The sequence below is a fragment of the Rosa rugosa genome, chromosome 4, assembly GCF_958449725.1.
Source record: "Rosa rugosa chromosome 4, drRosRugo1.1, whole genome shotgun sequence".
Taxonomy (NCBI): Eukaryota; Viridiplantae; Streptophyta; class Magnoliopsida; order Rosales; family Rosaceae; genus Rosa; species Rosa rugosa.
In genome coordinates, this window is record NC_084823.1 from 56929669 (window position 1) to 56950841 (window position 21173).

General features: G+C 42.2%; 3 protein-coding genes across 3 annotated transcripts; all 3 read right to left on the reverse strand.

The window, feature by feature from the left end:
* Window positions 1-850: 850 nt before the first annotated feature.
* On the reverse strand, window positions 851-2384 carry LOC133741939 (protein MOTHER of FT and TFL1). The gene is made up of 4 exons (XM_062169648.1): window positions 2098-2384; window positions 1936-1997; window positions 1785-1825; window positions 851-1154 (listed from the first exon to the last, which is right to left on the reverse strand). Exons 1-4 carry the CDS (start codon window positions 2353-2355, stop codon window positions 934-936), a joined length of 582 nt encoding a protein of 193 aa, XP_062025632.1. The 5' UTR covers window positions 2356-2384; the 3' UTR covers window positions 851-933.
* Window positions 2385-4381: 1997 nt separating this feature from the next.
* Window positions 4382-6360, reverse strand: LOC133743933 (uncharacterized GPI-anchored protein At4g28100). The gene is made up of 2 exons (XM_062172015.1): window positions 5532-6360; window positions 4382-4814 (listed from the first exon to the last, which is right to left on the reverse strand). The coding sequence occupies exons 1-2, from the start codon at window positions 6213-6215 to the stop codon at window positions 4485-4487; spliced, it is 1014 nt and encodes a 337-aa protein (XP_062027999.1). The 5' UTR covers window positions 6216-6360; the 3' UTR covers window positions 4382-4484.
* Window positions 6361-14499: 8139 nt separating this feature from the next.
* On the reverse strand, window positions 14500-17019 carry LOC133746482 (laccase-1). The gene is made up of 5 exons (XM_062174661.1): window positions 16848-17019; window positions 16578-16729; window positions 16241-16482; window positions 15893-16021; window positions 14500-15755 (listed from the first exon to the last, which is right to left on the reverse strand). Exons 1-5 carry the CDS (start codon window positions 16935-16937, stop codon window positions 14635-14637), a joined length of 1734 nt encoding a protein of 577 aa, XP_062030645.1. The 5' UTR covers window positions 16938-17019; the 3' UTR covers window positions 14500-14634.
* Window positions 17020-21173: the final 4154 nt, after the last annotated feature.

Consider the following 21173-nt stretch of genomic DNA (forward strand, 5'->3'; position numbering starts at 1 on the left):
CGGACAATTCGAGTGTCCAAATTTCAGTCGAGAAAAAACAACGCAAAATCACGTATTGACACTGAAAAGTCGACCACGTACGATATATTATCAATTTTTTGACATATGTTCACCATGCATGTAAAATTACTCATTAAAGCAGTAGACGTTACAACTAACCATCTTTATTGTCAAATTTAACTCAGATTATGCATTTGGTGGTATGTATTGTATTTTTCTAATCTTTTTTCACGTAAAACCAAAATCGCCCATTTTATCAACCGGTGTGCGATCTATAGCTATGTGGATTTATACTTGGGTAAGATTTTTATGTGCTTCTTGATTTGTTAATCATGAAAACTATATCCTAATTACTTGTTAAATTAGTTGGATTTTGGATCTGTAATGTGATATGTATCAGATATGGATAACTTATTATTTTTCAATGAGCAAGATCTCTGCAAAGGATCTGGTCTCTGAAGCTTTTCTTTTGCTACTGATAAGCGATGTTCTGAAGCGACTTGTAGAACAGTCTGATACATTTTCACAGCCAAGCATTTGCAACTTCCCTCCACCTTTTGTTTCATTCTTGTCTTCCTTCCTTTTGTGTGTGTTTGTGTGCGCGCGCGCGCGCGCTTGTTATTAGTAGTCTGTAACAAGTTATGCTTGGAATCCTGAAGCTGTGAAGCATTTATATCTCTCGACATTCAAAACTTGAAAGTTGAAACAGATTATATAGAAACCAAGGAAAGGTGACAGTACCTCTGAGTACTGATCAGGCAGGTTAAGTTTTTAACCCCCAACCCAGAGTCACTACACGATGATTACAGGCTTTAAGCACACTCTAATAAACACGCTAATTATTAATTAACAAGCTAGGCTAGCTCTCCACCTTTATTGCTACTATAGTTTAGCTAGCTTCGCACCACCGGAGCATCTGTAGTACGCCAACGTTCAACGCCTCCGGTTGGCCGGCTCCTTCTGTGAATTAAAATACACGGTGGACACGGGCAGGCCTAGGTCAAGCTGCGCTGCGAAATAGCGAGTGTTGAAATGGGCTCGAGTCGGGGGTTGATCCACGAGTCCCATAGGCATCTTCTGCTGAAACAGCACCAAAATATAACGGTGAATTCCCACCGGTGGCCTTGGTCCGACGTAGGGCAGTATCTCTTTTCCTGCAACAAAAACAAAAACAAATAGTCAGCTACTTTCATGTGAGTATATTATTCTTGTTAATTAAAATGAAGCTTAATATCAATCATAAACAGCTTGGCAATGAAGCCCTTCCAAAATCCAGTGTCGTGCACGTGGAAGTGAGAAGGGTACATGGACATGGAGACCTTGGCATCTGGCAAATACGTGTCAATAACAACCTAGCTCATCTATGGATAAGCCACGTGTTGCCACCATGTAATTAGTAGAAACAAACAAACCCTATATGTGAAGAAAATTAATTCATGCAGGTTAAAGGATTTTGTTCGTTGTGTAAACCCCAAACCCATCTTTTTTTCGGTAAAATAAACCTGAAAGTTTGCGGCTCAATGACATATGTTTATGAGGTATAAGAGGTATACCAGAGTATTTTTGGACAATATATATTACATACACGAGGACATGAGTGATGTGATGCAACACTGAAGATCTTTACAAGTCTGAAAACATCAGAGTTAGGCATGCATGTTTAATTCTCGCCTGAAACCTGAAAGATTCTTCTCTGAGACCCGAATACAATGTTTTTGCACAGACTTCAACATATACATACAAACATCCCTAAAAATCCATGCATGTAAAGTTGAATGAATTACCTCTAATAGGATTCGTTCCTCCAGGGATATCAGCCATAATCCTGAAATTACAAATAATGTCGACCTTGAGGTTTTGTGCACAAGAAAAAGAAAATTCAACACCAAAAATCCATGCAATTAACCATAACAAGAAGAAGAAAAAGAAGCGGACCAATGAACCCATTCTCGCATGCTAGGCTCACTTGGACTCGGAGCATCGGGATCAGTCATGACCTGCAAGCATGATCAACCATCTCATAAGGTACGGGATCATCCAGAAATCTAAAGATGTTAAAATATCGCTCATGCATGCAAAGGGTTAAACAAGGCAAACCAGGGTGTAAAGCTCGCCGGGGTGACCGGAGAAGGTCACTTTTGGAGGGCTAACGGCGATGGAGGGTTTGATGTCACAGCCATTGGTGACGTGCTTTGAACCAAAGTAAACAGACATGTTCACAGTCGGGACAAACATGTCGACCACATCGCCGATCACGCGGCCGACGACCAAAGGATCAACGGAGGCGGCCATGGTGTCGGAGAAAACGAAAACAGAGTGAAGAAAATGAAGAGCAAGAAGCAGCTGATCAAGCATGCAAAGTTTAAACAGGTTCTGAAATTGCGTGCAGAGAGCAGAGGAGGGGGTAGGGTTTTATATAGGAGTGTAAAAGTGAAATAGGCCCTGTCCTCTGGTGCATGCATAGGCCATCAGAAAGCTCAGAGTCTCAGATCTACACGCGGACCTCCATCTAAGAGGTAAAACCACCATCCCTTGGTTTCCTTCATCCAAATGGCGCGATCAGGACCGTCGATCACAGGCAAGAACCTTACACATGTATCAGCTAACAGTAAATAGTCCCAGGCCTTCATGCAACCACAAGATATGCTTGAAAACAAGTCGCGACAAACCAGCTGCATGGAGCCCACAGGAAAAATGAGGGGTTTGGTGAGGCGGGTACAGGTTGTAAATGTGAGCAGGAGTGCAGGAGATCAGAGCCTTGGTTTGTAACTCTCACTCTTTTTTCAAGGAAAAGAAAAGGTGGAAAAAAAATCTAACTGGCTGTGCTTTTGTCCTTGTTTTAATGGAAGCCTTGGCTTTTCTAAAGGTGGTTTAGTAGACTACAAAGACTTGCGTCAGCATGACCCACCAGTAAAGATTCTCTGTGAAAATGTTCTGATGTGCTTAGTTGTGTGTGTGAAGTGGACCAGGGTCCCCAGTCCCCAGTTTGTTCTGCCAATAGGGCCCAATAAGGTCCCATAAACACCAATAGGACCATGTCACATATTGGGCTGGACCGAATTCAGTGGAGCTGCAAGTTTCTATGCCGACACCTAATAAGTGATCTCAGTACTTGATATTTGTGGTCAATCTTTTACTAAAATAAATCATAAAAAATTGCACTTGATATTAACCAGCCGTCCGATCCTGTTGGTACAAGTATAAGTCGGTGCTATGAAATCTTTCCAATTAAATAAATCAAGAGTTGCTCTAAATACACCTTAGAAATAGCCAAGTAGCTATAGTTCTTTTTAAATGTAATGGACTTGTAGTTCTTTGGGCTAGGATTTAGGACCAATTGTACCTGCAAAATAGAAATAGGGAGGTGGTTTTTTAAGAAAAAAGAAAAGGCGAAAACCCGAGGTGGCGGCAAAGCTTCAATTTCCCCGATTTCAATATTCTTTTCTTCTTAGTTTCATTTTTTCAATCTTCGACTTTTGAATGTGAATGTTTGAAATTAAGACGGGAATGGCAAAAAACTATATTCTCAAGTATATACCCTCCAATCAACACACATGAGTGATAATGTGACATGACCTATGGATCTGTCAAATTCGGATTTTGCATTTTTGGAATCTAGCCCAAACACTCACATCCAAATCCCCTTCAAGTGATAAAAAATATGTTGCTCGCGGCGTCGCGGGCTTGCTAGATTTATGATCTCCCTGTAAATGAGTTATAGAATTGGGCCGCATGGCTCACGGAGTCCTTGGTGCCCCCGATTATCAATGAAATATTGAAATTGAATACAGTTTAGGGTATAGGGTGACACATCTCCAACTACACTGCCAATGTGGGAGACTGGGAGTCATTTTCACCCTAAAGCTTTGCAGGCTTTGCAATTAAGACCATAATGCTTCAAACATTCCAAAGGCAGGACATGTATGACACTCTGCTACTCTTGCAGAAACACACACAAACCATCCCTTTATGTTTAATGTATGAAGCTCCATCTGCACCACTCTGCCTCCGAAAAAACCAGAGAAGGTAAAGGCTTCGGGCCCTAGTTGGGAGATGAGAGGTTGACATTTCATATATCTCCCGTGAAGAACACAACTGTCACAAACTAATGCCTCCAAGAAACTTACATGCAGCAGCAATTATTTGTCCCTCCAAATCAAAGCACCAGTCCCCATGCCATTTGGGACATGTTACTAGAGGCCCACATTAGTTTTTGGACAATAATTCTCCATACTGTTCAGAAAGATCAACAGGATTTGTGGTTCTAGTTGGAACCGTTGTGTGTTTCGACTAGGACACATTAGGAGTTCGATCTTCGATCTCTAATGAGATGAAAAAACAAAACACACTCGAAGCATCCGATGCATGAGGCAATTGGGCATGTCATAAAACGCGAAGGGCAATTTTTGAAACTATAAAACGTACAACAATTACAGAGTACTAAACTACACAGATCTCAGAGACCATGGTTCATAAACTTGGTCTTAGCACAGGGTAAGCTGCACATACAACAAAGTAAGTGACACTGTGCAGAATGTGAATGAAACCGCAAGGATGCTGGACGAGGATTGATCTGAGATTTCCGACGAATCGACGGCTAGAGGCATTCCGTCACTGTTGAGAGTGCACGACTGAGGATCAGAGCCGTCATTGCTTACCATGATAGCCCGGAAGACGGATGTAACGGTGTGCATGTAGGCCGTCCGATTCTTGGCAAGGAGCCATGTGAGACCCATCAGCTGACAATCTTTGTTGTGCATTTTGGTGGTCCTGTCCTCCATTTTGCTTGAATTGGAAGTCTTCTTCTTGTTAAGCTGCACATAACCAATTCCGCACAAATTTAAAAAGAAACTAGATGAAAGAGGTATTGATTGGACAAACAATGGTTTGGTGCAAGAAGTTTAATTTACTAACTAGTGGGTAAACCATCAAATCAACCAATGCATAGCATACAATTAGGTTGCAAGGCACTCCAAAACCGAGTACCTAAAACAGTCTTGTTCCCAAACTGAATTTTGGAATTCTGATCGAAGTGTTTCGGTGCATTATCACTAATACGATCGTAACTAGTATGATCATATCTTATCTGCATTGCTACACATTTAACGAGCCCTAAAAACTTTCTGACCAATAAATTCAGAAATAAATAGAGTTGGCCGGAGTGCACATTTATTCTGACTAGTCACTTCTTGTTGCTAAATAAATAGTCCTTGCTAATGTAGTTATATGCAGCTTTAGCTTTTATTTCTCTGACTTGGTGACCTTCTCTATAGTGTTATGAGCATATATCACACTCGCTGTTATGGCGCGTCTAAGGTTTACAAATTCTTGTTAGCAGGGTAATCTAGGCAAAGTAATAGAGAAAGGAAAAGAAGCAGGAACACTTTCCTAAATTATCAAGCAAGACGACCCAGAAGAAACCCTGATCAGATTCTTGTTCATCTTCTTCAGCATTGCGCAAACCAAAACCAAAACCAAAATTGAAGGTATACCGAGTATAGTAATAAAAGAGATCAAAGAAATTAACTTACAAGGTAGAGACTGTTCAGGCATTTGGAGCAGCCACCAAGACCAGGGAACTTATTGACATTGGTACTGCTGCTCAAGCAATTCTTCTCCAACTTCTTGACACTCTCATCCCCAACAAGTTTCCCTTTTTGGTTCACTGAAAATGCCTCAGGGCAGGTCAAAGGGTGCAATCTGATCCCACAGTAGCAATAGACCATGTCACAGGTCTCATTTGGCTTCATCAGCTCTATTCCTTTTGCATTCAGTGCCTTTCCCAAGTCCTGAACACAAGTTTCTGAGTCATCAGGCAGCAGTGGCGGGTCATAAGCGGTGGTAGTAGTATTACCGTGACCTGCCACTGCAGGGCCTACTTGGCCGCTTCTGCCCAGTGCAGTGGCGGAGTAGGCCGAGTATAGCCACGCCGCCAGCACTGGGCAGCAGCGGCTGTGCTGTAAATGGCCAGTCGGGTCGCCTTTTTTGGAGGGGCAGGCTGCCTTTACGCCGTGGAAGAGCTCATCAGGGAGCTGGAGTGGGCAGCCGGCTATGTCGGATTGCTCTGGGAATGCAGGGATTGTAGCTGGGGGAGAAGATTTGGGAAGCAATGACTGCACTAAGGCCGGCTTCGGGTCGGATAGACCCAGTGAGGAGGGTAACAAAGTGAAGAGGAAGCAAAGGAAGGTGAAGAGTGGTGGTGGGTTTGAGGACATTGTGGGTTTGTTGAGTTTGGATTTTGGGTTTTCTGCAATGTGCGTGAGGGAGAAGGGGGTGAGTGAGAGTGTAGGAGGGTGATGAATGAAGCAAAAGTGATGGTGGGGGGTGTGGGTAGTGTTGGGAGCAAATGCAAGTGAGAAAAAAGGATGGTAGGGTTGGGGCTGGTTTGGCTGTTTGCTAGATCCAACTTTAACTATACTGCATTTATATGCATTCTGTAATAAAATGTGGATAAAGCTGATGGAGATTAGTAGTATATATCATCAACAAATCATTCATACTTTCGATAATTTAGTTTAGTAACAAAAGCGTTTTTCTTGTAAAGAATTCATAAGTTGTTGAAGGAATATCGATTTAGTGTGCCTTATCAAACTAGGAGTAGCAATAGGAGAGAAGGTTCTAGATTTCCCAATCCTACACGGATTGGTATTCCTTGTAACATTAGAACTAGTACTTTGTAATCCCTATATATAGGGCTCCTATTCTCAATAATAATACACACTTCTCTCTACAATTCTCTCTCAATACCAATATACTTAAACACGTTATCAGCACGAGCCCTAAACCACAAAAGCTAAAACCCAAAAACCTGAAAAGAAATTGTTCTCCTCAAAAATCTGCCGCAAGCTCCTAGCCCTCGCTAGCCTCGCTCGCTGCTGCTGCCCTGCGCGCCCCTGCGCCCACTGCTGCCCCGCACGCCTCCGCAGCCCCTGCTGCCCCGCGCGCACCTCCGCAGCCCCTAGCCCGAGCTAGCCAAGCCTTCGCTGCAGCCTGCTCCTTGCGCGCCCAGCTCTACGCGCCCCTGCGCTCCATGCTGCCCGCCTACGCGCCCGTGCGTCTGCAGCCCCGCGTCACTGCACTGCTGCTCCTGCAGCTCTGCCACACATCTGCTGTCCCTGCAGCACGTACGCGCCCCTGCGCACGCATCCCTACTGCCCCTGCAGCACCAACGCACACCGACTGCACCTTTCCCCTTTCCTGTGCACGTCCGTCTGTTTGCAGGCTCCGAAACATCTAGTTCGGAACCTCGGATCAAAATCTTTTCTTCATCAAACTTGTTCATCTCTGTCTCTTCCATCTGACCTCCGAATTTCAGCCTTATCGGAGTTATTTTGAGACCAGTACAACAATCAAAGTGAAAACTGTTCAGAAGAGAATTTGCTCCGAATTTCAACAAGCTTGACCTTATAAACATTCGCTGCACGCCTCTACTCGGATTGCTTCGCTCCATCATGCCTGCATCGACACGCGCGTGATCCAAATACATGTAAGTATTCAAAAGAGTAAGTTTTGAAGTTCCTATAATTCGGAATTTATATTTCTTCTTCTTTTCTCGGGGACTTGAAAACCTCCCTTCTTCTACATCCCACCTTTCTTATAACGTGGGTTCGATCATTGAAAAGCGGAATCGTGGGGATTCACGCAATTAATGAACTAAGAGCGTTCGTAAGACTTCGGACTAAGAGCGTCCGTAAGCATCGATTTACGACCATACAAACATCATTGTTTCGGTCTAATCCAATCATTCTTGGAAATCGATTTCTTGGTAGCATAGCTCGGAAATCTTATTAGTTTTCGTGGAAGCATTGACTCCGAAACTAACTTGTCCCTGTTTCATCTTTCAGGATGTCAAACATGAACAAACTCGATTTTGTTCCATTGGATTATGCAGGCAAAAGGTACTTAATTTGGGTCACTGATGTCAAGATCCACCTTATTGCCCGTGATTGATTGCATACAATCCAAGAGCTTTGTCCTATAGAAACAGCTCCAGACCCTCAAACTGAGAAAGATAATTCCAAGGCACTTGCCTTCATGAAACGTCACATGGATAGTGACCTACAGTTTGAGTTCATAAATGAGGATAGCGCCATAAAGCTTTGGCATGCGCTTCGCGAACGATATGGCAATGTTCGTGACTCCATACTTCCGAATACAGAAGCAGAATGGAAAGATCTTCGCTTCTCTGAATTTGACACTGTCATGCAATTTTATTCGGAAGCTCTCAGCATCAGAGCAATGATGCGTCTTTGTGGAAAAACAATCACAGAAGACCAGTTGATTGAGAAAACCCTCAATACCTTCCCCGTCTATGCTATGAGGTCCTCTGACTTACTCCGGACTCATGTAAATGCAAGACGGATCACAAGTTTTCAACAGCTTATTGAAGCTATGGCCACTGCTGAAAGACATGGCAATGAACTTGTGAAAAGAGAATTTGATAGGCTTCAAGATAGCTATCAAGAGCATCGTCCTATGGCTAGAGAAAGTCGCCATCGACGTCATGATCCATATGATCGAAATGCTCAAGAAGGTAATCGCTCAAGGCGACAATCACACGACCGTAGGAGGCGTGATTTTGAGGGAAATAGGGTTGGAAACCATGGAGCCAACGTTGGCCATGGGCACCACTTTCCAATGCCACCAGTCCTAGGGACTATGCATATTGCGCCAATGCGCCTCAATCAAGGGAGAATCCTCTTTATGGTGTCTATTTCTGATATGGAACGTCTGATCAATGGACCTGAATTTGCAATGTACCTACGAAGGTAGTCGCATCAGGGTGATCAAGACATCGAGTTCACAAAGACTTTAAATCTGGCAATGAAGACAAAATGCCGCAGATTTTTATAGTCTTTATTATTTCCAAGAATCATGTAATGGCAATTATGCCTTAAATCAATAAAATGACTTATTGTATTAACTCTTTCCCTCTAGGTGTACTCAAGAGTAATTGTGATGTCTAGACAAGGTTTGATCTGAGAGAACGGTTTTAAAAGTGAGCAACGCTCCACCAAAATCTCGCCTTACCTTACCTGGTCACAACCAAATGGAAATTACCGAACGGATTGAGTAACTACGATTTGTCTACGGTTTGATTTTTATGTTGGATTAGATTTTGGTCAAGAAACTTTGATGTAATCATTGGCTATTATTAATAAAGTATCGATTGATTTTATCTCATGTCATGGACATATTTTCGAACTTTATTACTTATAAGATGTAAGTGTCAATGGTTTTCATGTGGAAACACATTGTGAGAATGGACAAGAGTTCCTTTGCATCACCTCTAATGACTACAGACATAAACGAGTACTAGAGAAACTTATGTGTCGATCTAGTGGATTGTATGCAACCACTATTCGAGTTATTGAATCCAACCATGTCATGAAGAGATGATTTATGGGATTCCGACACATATAGGCTTTGGCACGACCGTTTGGGACACCCAGGTCATGACATGATGATCCGTATATTAAAGACTTCACACGGACATCCTTTTTCAGAACGAAAAGAAGTAAAACTCGGTTTTTGGACACCGAAGGAGCCCCTGCGCCTCACGGCGCCGTTCACCCCTAAATCCGGCCATCCTTGGCTGGCGCCGCCTTCCCCCTGCGGCCTCAGGGTGGCATTGACGCCACCAAGGCTCCTTTGTCTCCAACTTTTACTTCTAAAGTCACTTGTGATTTTGTGGCTCAACCAAAATCCTCATTGGTTGTTTCTAAAGCCCATCATTCGTTCTGCAAAGCCTGCTTTTTAGCAAAGTTAGGATCGAGACCATCCTATGCAAAGGACACCAAAGAAAATATACCATTCTTGCAAAGAATCCAAGGTGATATTTGTGGACCTATTCAACCATCATGCGGACCATTTCGATATTTTATGGTATTGGTTAATGCATCGACACGCTGGTCACATGTCATGCTATTATCCACAAGGAACGCTGCATTTGCTAAACTCCTAGCACAAATAATTAAGTTAAGGGCTCACCACCCTGATCATCCTATTAAGTCTATAAGATTAGACAATGCTGGAGAGTTTACATCAAAGACTTTTGATGATTATTGCATGTCCATTGGGATTGATGTTGAACATCCTGTTCCTCATGTTCACACCCAAAATGGTCTCGCAGAAGCCGCCATTAAACGACTACAAATGGTCGCTAGGGAATTGGTAACGTGCACCAATCTCCCTATTTCTGCTTGGGGCTATGCAATATTGCATGCAGTTGTGCTTATTCGTCTGAGGCCTACTGCCACTCAACCCTTTTCTGCGTCCCAGATGGTGACTGGGTATGAGCCTAATGTCTCACACTTACGCATATTTGGGTGTGCAGTTTATGTGCCAATTGCGCCACCACAGCGCACCAAAATGGGTCCTCAAAGACGATTAGGTATTTATGTTGGATATGATTCTCCAACGATTATCCGCTACATAGAACCCTTGACAGGCGATCTCTTTACCGCTAGATTTGCGGATTGTCACTTCGATGAGACAGTCTTCCCGTCGTTAGGGGGAGATAAGAACATCAATGTTCAACAGGAACGACAGGAATTGTCGTGGTCTGTCCCCACTCTGTCTCATCTTGATCCCCGAACCGCACAGTCCGAAATTGAAGTGCGGAGAATTCTCGATCTTCAGAACGTAGCAGAATCGATGCCTGATGTGTTTTCTGATATCGCTAAAGTGACGAGATCACACATACCTGCTGCAAACGTGCCTGCAAGGATTGAAGTCCCTAAAAGTAGAGGACATGACGCCAACTCAAGAATGCATGAGCATGGCGCCAACGTCCCATCTCTCAATGATGGTGACGTTATGGCTAGGCCCACGGCTCCTGCCAGGAAGCGCGGGAGGCCCATAGGTTCGATGGATTCTCGCCCAAAAAAGAAAGCGAGTTTGGCACAAAATAATCCATTAATCATCGATGTGAATAATCCATCTCATGAGAATATTCCAGATTATGGTTATGTCCAAGAGACATCATTGGGGGACGCTCCAATGTCAGAACCAACTCCAGAGAATAGAGAGATCTCCATAAATTACACTAGTGTACATGAGATGATGGATAGAAATTCTATGGCGATTGATGATGCATTTGCATATCATATTGCAAAAGGAATTATAGAATATGATGATATCGAACCTCGCTCTGTTGAAGAATGTCAACGAAGAGCAGATTGGCCTAAATGGAAAGATGCGATCCAGGTTGAATTGGATTCACTAACAAAGAGACAGGTATTTGGGCCTGTAACGCAGACACCCCAAGTGTAAAGCCTGTTGGCCATAAATGGGTCTTTGTTAGAAAGCGTAATGAGAAAAATGAGGTGGTAAGATATAAAGCCCGCCTTGTGGCGCAAGGTTTCTCACAACGCCCTGGAATCGACTACGAGGAGACATATTCTCCCGTAATGGACGTTATAACGTTCCGCTACCTTGTCAGTTTGGTAGTTTCCGAAAAACTTGACATGCAGCTTATAGATGTGGTTACAGCATATCTCTATGGGGATCTAGATTCAGAGATATATATGAAGGTTCCAGATGGACTTCAATTACCCAAATCAAGTGGCTCTAAACCACGGAGCGCGTTTTCAATAAGGTTAAAACGCTCACTATATGGATTAAAACAATCTGGACGGATGTGGTATAACCGTCTAAGTGACTACTTGATTGGGAAGGGATATATTAACAACGAAATATGCCCATGCGTGTTCATTAAGAGAACAAGTTCCGGATTTGCAATCGTAGCAGTTTATGTCGATGACATGAACCTAATTGGAACTCTAGATGAGTTGAAGGAAACTGCTAAATACTTGAAATCCGAATTTGAGATGATCAAGATCTTGGGAAAACACGGTTTTGTCTCGGTTTAGAACTCGAGCACCGTAGTGATGAGATTTTGATCCATTAGTTTGCATATACTCAGAAAGTCCTAAGGCTCTTTAATGAAGATAAAGCGAAGCCTGCGAGTACTCCCATGATCGGCCGTAGTCTTGAGCCCGGAAAAGATCCGTTTCGTCCAAGGGGTGAGGACGAAGAACCATTAGAGGCCGAAGTGCCCTATTTGAGTGCAATAGGCGCATTATTGTACTTAGCTCAATGCACAAGACCGGATATCTCATTCGCAGTGAACTTGTTAGCTCGACATAGCTCTGCGCCAACACGCCGCCATTGGATTGGTGTAAAGACCATCTTTCGATACCTAAGAGGTACGATTGATATGGGCCTATTCTATCCCTACAGAGAGAAAAGGAATGACGGAATGTTGGGATCGGACCCCAAAAGGCAAAACGCCCCCATCCATGGAATGACCGCCGGCCATGTTGCCGCCACCGGCGCCGCTCATGGTGGCCGGCGTCCTCTCTGACCCTCACAACGACAATGATGTCTTGATGTGTTTTGCTGATGTAGGGTACCTCTCTAACCCTCACAAAGGTCGCTCCCAAATTGGTTATGTCTTTACCATGGGAAGCACTGCGATATCTTGGAGGTCTACAAAACAGACCCTTGTTGCTACTTCCTCGAATTATGCAGAGATTATTGCTCTACATGAAGCCGTTCGTGAATGTATATGGCTAAGGTCTGTGATTCGACATATTCAAGGAAGTTGTGGTTTGAAGTCTACCACAGATGAACCTACATGCATTTATGAGGATAATGCAGCTTGTATTGAACAAATGAAGTTAGGTTTCATCAAAGGCGACAACACCAAGCATATATCGCCTAAGTTCTTTTATAATCAGCAACAACAATCACTTCTAAAGATTGAAGTGAATCAAATCCGATCAGAGGATAATGTAGCGGACTTATTCACTAAGTCGTTACCTAAATCCACATTCGAGAAACATGTGAAGAGCATCGGATTGAGAAAGTTATCCGAACTCCCACGATTGTAGCAATCAGGGGGAGATATCGACATCAGGGGGAGTTATGATGTCTGCATGTTCGATCTCGAAGAGTGAAGGACGTGTTGTGCTCTTTTTGTCCTTCGACCAGGATTATTTTTATCCCACAGGGTTTTTGTTACCTGGCAAGGTTTTTAACGAGGCAACGGATGAAGCGTCACCACCAAGTTTGAAGCGGCACAAGGGGGAGTGTTGAAGGAATATCGATTTAGTGTGCCTTATCAAACTAGGAGTAGCAATAGGAGAGAAGGTTCTAGATTTCCCAATCCTACACGGATTGGTATTCCTTGTAACATTAGAACTAGTACTTTGTAATCCCTATATATAGGGCTCCTATTCTCAATAATAATACACACTTCTCTCTACAATTCTCTCTCAATACCAATATACTTAAACATAAGTTAAAATTTCAACTCACAAATGATTTTAGGTGTTATGTTGAAAATATCGTAAAGATGTTTGTGAAATTGAATTAAATCACATACATATTTTCGATTTGAGTATATTTTTAACATAACATTTTCTCGTGCAAGTTAAAAGTGTTCATACATACATAACCAAGTCTATGAAGTTTGGTTGTATGCATCATCTGTGAAAATTCTAAACATTATGGTTTGGGAACCCACATTTTGTTTTCATCAAAATATTGATGAATTTGATAATAAAAGCATTATAGAAGTCTAGTAACCATATCGGTTGGGGGTTCAACAAATCAAACATGTTAAAATAAGTCATAGCCTTGTAGCATAGTGTAGCTCCATGCTTGTGAACAATGTAAAATATTCATCGGTTTGTCAAGTAATTATACATATGTGCGCGTCTGTTTCTTCTATTCCTTCCCCCATAACTAATCCAACTGGGTTCCCACAAACCATTTTGTTTAGTAATACATTGACAAATTTGAGAACATTGGAAAGATCCTTGACTGTTTTCCATGCATTAGAAGTGAGAAGAACCTAAAACCCTGGCATTAGTTTAGTGCAATGGAATTGACTTAAGAGTGTTCAAGGCATCTCTCACCCTATAAAGAATATACAGGATATGTTTTTTTTTTGTTTTTTTTAATATATATTATACAACAACGAAGAAGAATATAACAGATATGGTTGCTGGTGTTCCTTTGCAGAAAGTGTACAAAAGACTTCTCACACTAGCAACTTTTCAAGTGAAATGTCACTATCTTTCTTTGATGACCTTTCATTTTGGCTTATTTCCAGGTTGTTTCTCTATCTTCTTTGCAATAATGAAGATGGCATTTACCAGACTACAGGTCTCTGTCTGGTAATTTACAAATTATTATCCTCCATCCACCTCTGTTATGTTAGTGACGGTCACCAAAGATGGTACTCAAGTGCTCCTCTCTTTTAGTCTAAAAAGTATACCTTTCTCTTTTAGCTTTTTGTTCCATTGTAACTTGTTTAATGTCTTTCTTAATCAATTATACTATTACTATTAATGTGACTATAATTATGAACACATCACCCCTTTTTGTTGTTATTCCTATTCTAAAAGGCATTATAGTTTGGTTTTGCTCAACTGCATAATCAATGAGTAAGACATCATTCTTATATATGAACTGGTTGATCATCATCTAGATAGGTTGAAGAAGTTTAAGTCCAAGAATATATACCTTTGAGTTCAAACCGAGTAATTATACAAATATAAGCTTACATATTGGTGTAACAAAATTTTGTGAAGCACATTTGATAGGACTAGCTAGATGTCTTGATCAACATGAGGGAAGATCTTTAGGAGGAGGAAGCAAGGATTGAGATGGTCCATGACCATTTTGAACTATGAAGCCTGAGGCAAGACCCCAAGAAGTGTGTTCTTCAAGATGACAATGTATGAACCACACTCCTGGATTATCGGCCTTGAACCGAATCGCTGCCCATCCTCCACTTGGAACTGCCACAGTGTTTCTCTCAGGAGGATCAACAAGGTTGTACTTTGCTGGATCCGTGGAGACATTGAAGTTCCCAAACCCCTTTCCAACTATGAAGAAGTTGTGTCCATGAAAATGAATAGGGTGGTTCTCCACATTAAGGAAGCTTGTGCCTTGCAGCACAAATTCCAAGTTTGTTCCATAAGGGACTTGTATGATCTTTGTACCAAATTCTGTGTTCATGTTTTCAGCGACTGGATTCACCCCGGTATAGTCAAATGACCTTCGAGGCTTCTCTGGGAAATCGGTGGAGTATTGACTTTTTTTGAGCTTCTTGTAATGAGATTCCAATATTGACACGGCGGGACGAACAAAGGACTGGTTGTTCATTGAAGCATAGAACCTCTTGTTGGCATAGCCCTTGCAGGTTTTGTTAGCAGGACAATCTTGGAGGTTAAGGCTTATAACTGTCACTATCCGTTTGTGGATAGTTTTTGGTACATTACATGGATACCGAGGGGAGGAAAGGCTTCTCAGATTGTCATCAAATTTAGTGTAATATTTGGTATCATCCATCTGAGGAAAGTTGTACATGACAGGATCAAAAGTAGTAACCTTTTTCGGGTGCTTACTCATGTGATCAGTACTCATCGGGTTCTTGTACTGCAAGAAACCGGCTGTGGTGGAATTATTGAAAGGGAAAACAGATGTGAGGTAAGTCCAGGCAGCCATTAAGAACATGCCGGAGGAATCAGGCACTTGATTAGCAGTGAGCAGAACATTGGTGGTTTGGCCAGGAGCTATCATAATGGCTTTGGTTTTGAATGGTTTTGTGTACGCTGCATCAATCTCCACAACCGTCAGTGTGTGATTAGCAACAGCAAAGAATAGCTCATCATTCAGTGCTGCATTGATGATTCTTAGCATGTATGTTTTGCCATGTTCCACAGTGTTGATCAATGTATCTGCACATTATAACAACACTGACAATGTAAAATTGCTGTGTCAAATATGATAGTGATAATTTTCTGCCTCTTGGCTACAAATCAATCATTTATGGTAAAAATAGCCTCTTGTATGATCAAAGTTATAGGATATATACCTTTGTTCGAGCAATTATAGAATGGTCCTGGCAAACCGTTTATGGTATATGCATTTGAAATATCAGGGCCGCCTCCATACTTCATCATTTCACTTTCGATTGAATCTATATCTCCATTCCACCATTCACCTGCAGCCAAACGTAGAACATAGATGTCAAGATAAAACTCACAAATAAATAATATGAATATGAAATGGTCAGGAAATAGGCCAACAATATATATCATGCTAACCGCTAAAACTGTGCCCCAAAATCTTAAGTATGTTGTCGGAAAAGGGGTAACAATGTATATTAAACTAACAACTAGAACTGGTGCTGCCAACAACAACACTATTATCGAATTATTACCAAAGATGATGAGGAATTCATCTTGAATTGGAACTGAAAATGGATATGGCATGCGAGGGTGGATGATAAAAGCGCCATAAACAGAAGCTCGTTGCCACGAATGATGAGCATGCCACCAAAGGGTGCCTCTCTGGTTGATTACAGTGAACTTGTATGTGTAGGTCTTCCCTCCTCCAATCGGACATTGCGTAATGTAAGCTGGACCGTCTGCCCATCCTGTTCTTAGTTGCCTTATACCATGCCTGTCGTGAGTCGTGACCAAAAAATTTGAGTCAGAATATAGTTTGATCAGTCTTCAAAGCAATACAAATTAAGTCAGTTTCTGAATTAAGCTCACCAATGGAGGGTAGTGTTCTGCGCAATGCGATTCGTCACCTTAATTTCTACATTATCACCTTCATGAACTGCAATCGTTGGACCTGGATACTCTCCATTCACAGTTAGAAGTGGCTTCGTGTGGCACAAACGGGTCACATTTTTCCACTCAACCTGAAAAAGCAACAAATTAAAACAACCAAATTTCAAGCTTTCAGTTCCCTGATTTCTTTGGATGATCACACAACGCAAGAAACAAAAGTTCAACATACACTCTGGCTAGCTAGCTTACATTAAATTCAAAGCGCTGGGTTGTTTGCGAAACACAAGATGGTAGAAGCCCAGCTATGATCAACAGAGTTACCAATACTAACTGGTCCATTACTAGAACCTCAGTAGAAGCCTTAGGACTGTATATATTGCATGCCCCAATTGAGTTTTACAAAACTTTCATGCAAGCTCTCTTTATATACATGCTCAAATTCTAACCCTCAATTCCTTGATTAATACTGGAAAATATTATAAGCTATCTCAGCTATAATGTATATATGTAAAGACAGATTTTCTGACGTTAGATGGTTGGTGAGGACGGATAGCCGACACCCAACATGTCAAAATGAGTTTCAAAAGGGTGATATTTGTTTGATACCTTGGCTGCTACGTTGCTTCTAATTTTTTATCCCAAACTTAATAAAGATTAGGCCATTACAGCTTTTAGTGTGAATTATCGGATTTGTCATGTTATAGTATACATATGCAACCTATTGTCATTTCCTTCTTGATTTGATTCTTTAGACTAAAAATGAGGTTCCAAAGCTATTAGTGGGTTGGTAGATTGTGAGCTTTATTCAAGACAAACTTGAACTAAACCAGTATCTTTTGCTTACCAGGAGCAGCACAAATTCGCTAGTTCAATGATTGTGACTTGCTTATTATATACCAACGCAAGCATGTGAAGGAGAAGAAGGAAGAAGATTATTGGGCATCAATATAGTCTTGTATATAAATTCATTTCATGCTGACTTCTTCACCAACTAAGGGGCGTGGTGTGCTACACAACTCTCGCTAGCTCCACTTGAATGCTAATCAAGGGTAGAGAAAATGACCAAGTAATGTACAAACTGATATATATGGGTAATCTATTTGGTAGGGATAAAATCATCAGGGCAAGTGCTAGGGGAATCTATATATCTGTAGTGGGGTTTGTTGAGTGTTCTAAATTGGTGTAATAAGCTGCCATTTTGGAACAAAATGTAATGCTCCCTTATTGAGGCCAATTATGAGCTTGTCATATTGTAAACATACTAGCTGAAATAGCTGATTATTTAGGCTTAGACCAGCCCTACTCAGCCGAGCGAGGTACTAAACAAGGACGCCATTCGGTTCATTATGGGTAGTGGATTCATGAAGTTTCCTTCGCAAGATGAAGAAGGTTGTAACTTGTGAACCAACTTTGTTTGCTTACCAAATTGCTTATGCCTTCGCCTTTTTGAGAGGATTCATTGAACACATTGATTTACACCTCCCTTATGCCTTAATTATTGAAGGAATATCGATTTAGTGTGCCTTATCAAACTAGGAGTAGCAATAGGAGAGAATGTTCTAGATTTCCCAATCCTACACGGATTGGTATTCCTTGTAACATTAGAACTAGTACTTTGTAATCCCTATATATAGGGCTCCTATTCTCAATAATAATACACATCTCTCTACAATTCTCTCTCGAATCTATTTTACTTAAACATGTTATCAGCACGAGCCCTAAACCACAAAAGACAAAAAGCCAAAACCCGAAAAGAATTTCATATCGCCAAAAACTGCCGCAGCCCCTAGCCCGTGCTAGCATCGCTGCAGCCTGCCCCGCGTGCGCCCCTGCGCCTACTGCTGCCCCGCCTGCAACCTTGCACAGCAGCCCCTGCTGCCCTGCGAGCTGCTCCCGCAGCCACACGCCCCTGTATCGCTGCTTGCTGCCCCCTCCCTGCAGCCCTGCGTTCCAGCCTGCTGCCACCGAAGCATCCCTGCACCTAGCCCCTTGCTAGCCCGCCTGCTCCTGCAGCCCTTTCGGCCAGCATACCTGCCAGCCCACGCGCATACCTGCTAGCGCGCCCCTGCGACCAGCTCTGCTGCTGCCACTGCAGCTGCTGCCCCTGCAGTTTGCCTTCGCTGCTCCTACACCACTACTACCACCGCAGCCCCTGCTGCCCCGCATTCGCTGCACGCATCTACTTGGATTGCTTCGCTCCATCACGCCTGCATCGACACGCGCGTGATCCAAATACAAGTAAGTATTCAAGAGTAAGTTTTGAAGTTCATAAATTTAAATACTTATTCTTCTTTTCTCGGGGACTTAAAAACCTCCCTTCTTCTTCATCCCACCTTTCTTATAACGTGGGTTCGATTTTGAGAAAGCGGAATCGTGGGGATTCGCGCTATAAACGAACTAAGAGCGTTCGTAAGACTTCGGACTAAGAGCGTCCGCAAGCATCGATTAACGACCTTATAAACATCATTGTTTCGGTCTAATCCAATTTTCTTGGAAATCGATTTCTTGGTAGCATAGCTCGGAAATCTCAATAATTAGTTGTCGTGGAAGCATTGACTCCGAAACTAACGTGTTCTTGTTTCATCTTTCAGGATGACATACACGAACAAACTCGATTTTGTTCCATTGGATTATGCAGGCAAAAGATATTTATACTGGGCCATTGACATTGTGACCCATCTTACTGCCCAAGATTTATTGCATACAATCCAAGAGCTTTGTCCTATAGAAACAGCTCCAGACCCTCAAACTGAGAAAGATAATTCTAAAGCAATTGCCTTCATGAAACGTCACATGGATAGTGACCTCCAGTTTGAGTTCATAAATGAGGATAGCGCTATAAAGCTTTGGCAAGCGCTTCGCGAGCGATATGGCAATGTTCGTGACTCCATCCTTCCGAATACAGAAGCAGAATGGAAAGATCTTCGCTTCTCTGAATTTGACACGGTCATGCTATTTTATTCGGAAGCCCTCCGCATCAGAGTAATGATGCGTCTCTGTGGAAAGATGATCACAGAAGACCAGTTGATTGAGAAAACCCTCAATACCTTCCCCGCCTATGCTATGAGGTCCTCTGACTTATTCTGGACTCATGTAAATGCAAGACGGATCACAAGTTTCCAACAGCTTATTGAAGCTATGGCCACTGCTGAAAGACATGGCAATGAACTTGTGAAAAGAGAATTTGATAGGCTTCAAGATAGCTATCAAGAGCATCGTCCTATGGCTAGAGAAAGTCGCCATCGACGTCATGATCCATATGATCGAAATGCTCAAGAAGGTAATCGCTCAAGGCGACAATCACACGACCGTAGGAGGCGTGATTTTGAGGGAAATAGGGTTGGAAACCATGGAGCCAACGTTGGCCATGGGCACCACTTTCCAATGCCACCAGTCCTAGGGACTATGCATATTGCGCCAATGCGCCTCAATCAAGGGAGAATCCTCTTTATGGTGTCTATTTCTGATATGGAACGTCTGATCAATGGACCTGAATTTGCAATGTACCTACGGAGGTAGTCGCATCATGGTGATCAAGACTTCGAGTTCACAAAGACTTTAAATCTGGCGATGAAGACAAAATGCGCAGATTTTTATTTATAGTCTTTCATTTTTCCAAGAATTATGTAATGGCAATTATGCCTTAAATCAATAAAATGACTTATTGTATTAACTCTTTCCCTCTAGGCGTACTCAAGAGTACTTGTGATGTCTAGACAAGGTTTGATCTGAGAGAATGGTTTTAAAAGTGAGCAACGCTCCACCAAAATCTCGCCTTACCTTACCTGGTCACAACCAAATTGAAATTATCGAACGGATTGAGTGACTACGATTTGTCTACGGTTTGATTTTTATGTTGGATTAGATTTTGGTCAAGAAACTTTGATGTAATCATTGGCTATTATTAATAAAGTATCGATTGATTTTTCGAACTTTATTACTTACAAGATGTAAGTGCCAATGATTTTCATGTGGAAACACATTGTGAGAATGAACAAGAGTTCCTTTGCATCACCTCTAATGACTACGGACATAAACGAGTCTTAGAGAAACTTATGTGTCGCTCTAGTGGGTTGTATGCAACCACTATTCGAGTCATTGAATCCAACCATGTCATGAGAGATGATTTATGGGATTCCGACACATATAGGCTTTGGCACGACCGTTTGGGACACCCAGGTCGTGACATGATGATCCGTATATTAAAGACTTCACACGGACATCCCTTTTTCAGAACGAAAAGAAGTAAAACTCGATTTTTGGACACCGAAGGAGCCCCTGCGCCTCACGGCGCCGTTCACCCCCAAATCTGGCCATCCTTGGCCGGCGCCGCCTTCCCCCTGCGGCCTCAGGGTGGCATTGACGCCACCAAGGCTCCTTTGTCTCCAACTTTTACTTCTAAAGTCACTTGTGATTTTGTGGCTCAACCAAAATCCTCATTGGTTGTTTCTAAAGCCCATCATTCGTTCTGCAAAGCCTGCTCTTTAGCAAAGTTAGGATCGAGACCATCCTATGCAAAGGACACCAAAGAAAATATACCATTCTTGCAAAGAATCCAAGGTGATATTTGTGGAC

Bases quoted from the DNA above. Each gene is read 5' to 3' on its own strand.
- LOC133741939 (XM_062169648.1), bottom strand. From the start codon at position 2,355: ATGCTTGATCAGCTGCTTCTTGCTCTTCATTTTCTTCACTCTGTTTTC. The intron at 1,998-2,097 runs GTTTGCCTTGTT...TCATGCTTGCAG, and splicing joins CCGGCGAGCTTTACACCCTG to GTCATGACTGATCCCGATGC. The intron at 1,155-1,784 runs GTAATTCATTCA...TTTTTGTTGCAG, and splicing joins AGGAACGAATCCTATTAGAG to GAAAAGAGATACTGCCCTAC.
- LOC133743933 (XM_062172015.1), bottom strand. From the start codon at position 6,215: ATGTCCTCAAACCCACCACCACTCTTCACCTTCCTTTGCTTCCTCTTC. The intron at 4,815-5,531 runs GTAAGTTAATTT...GGTTATGTGCAG, and splicing joins GCCTGAACAGTCTCTACCTT to CTTAACAAGAAGAAGACTTC.
- LOC133746482 (XM_062174661.1), bottom strand. From the start codon at position 16,937: ATGGACCAGTTAGTATTGGTAACTCTGTTGATCATAGCTGGGCTTCTA. The intron at 16,022-16,240 runs GTAATAATTCGA...GTTTGGCTGCAG, and splicing joins TGAATTCCTCATCATCTTTG to GTGAATGGTGGAATGGAGAT. The intron at 15,756-15,892 runs GTATATATCCTA...TATAATGTGCAG, and splicing joins CTATAATTGCTCGAACAAAG to ATACATTGATCAACACTGTG.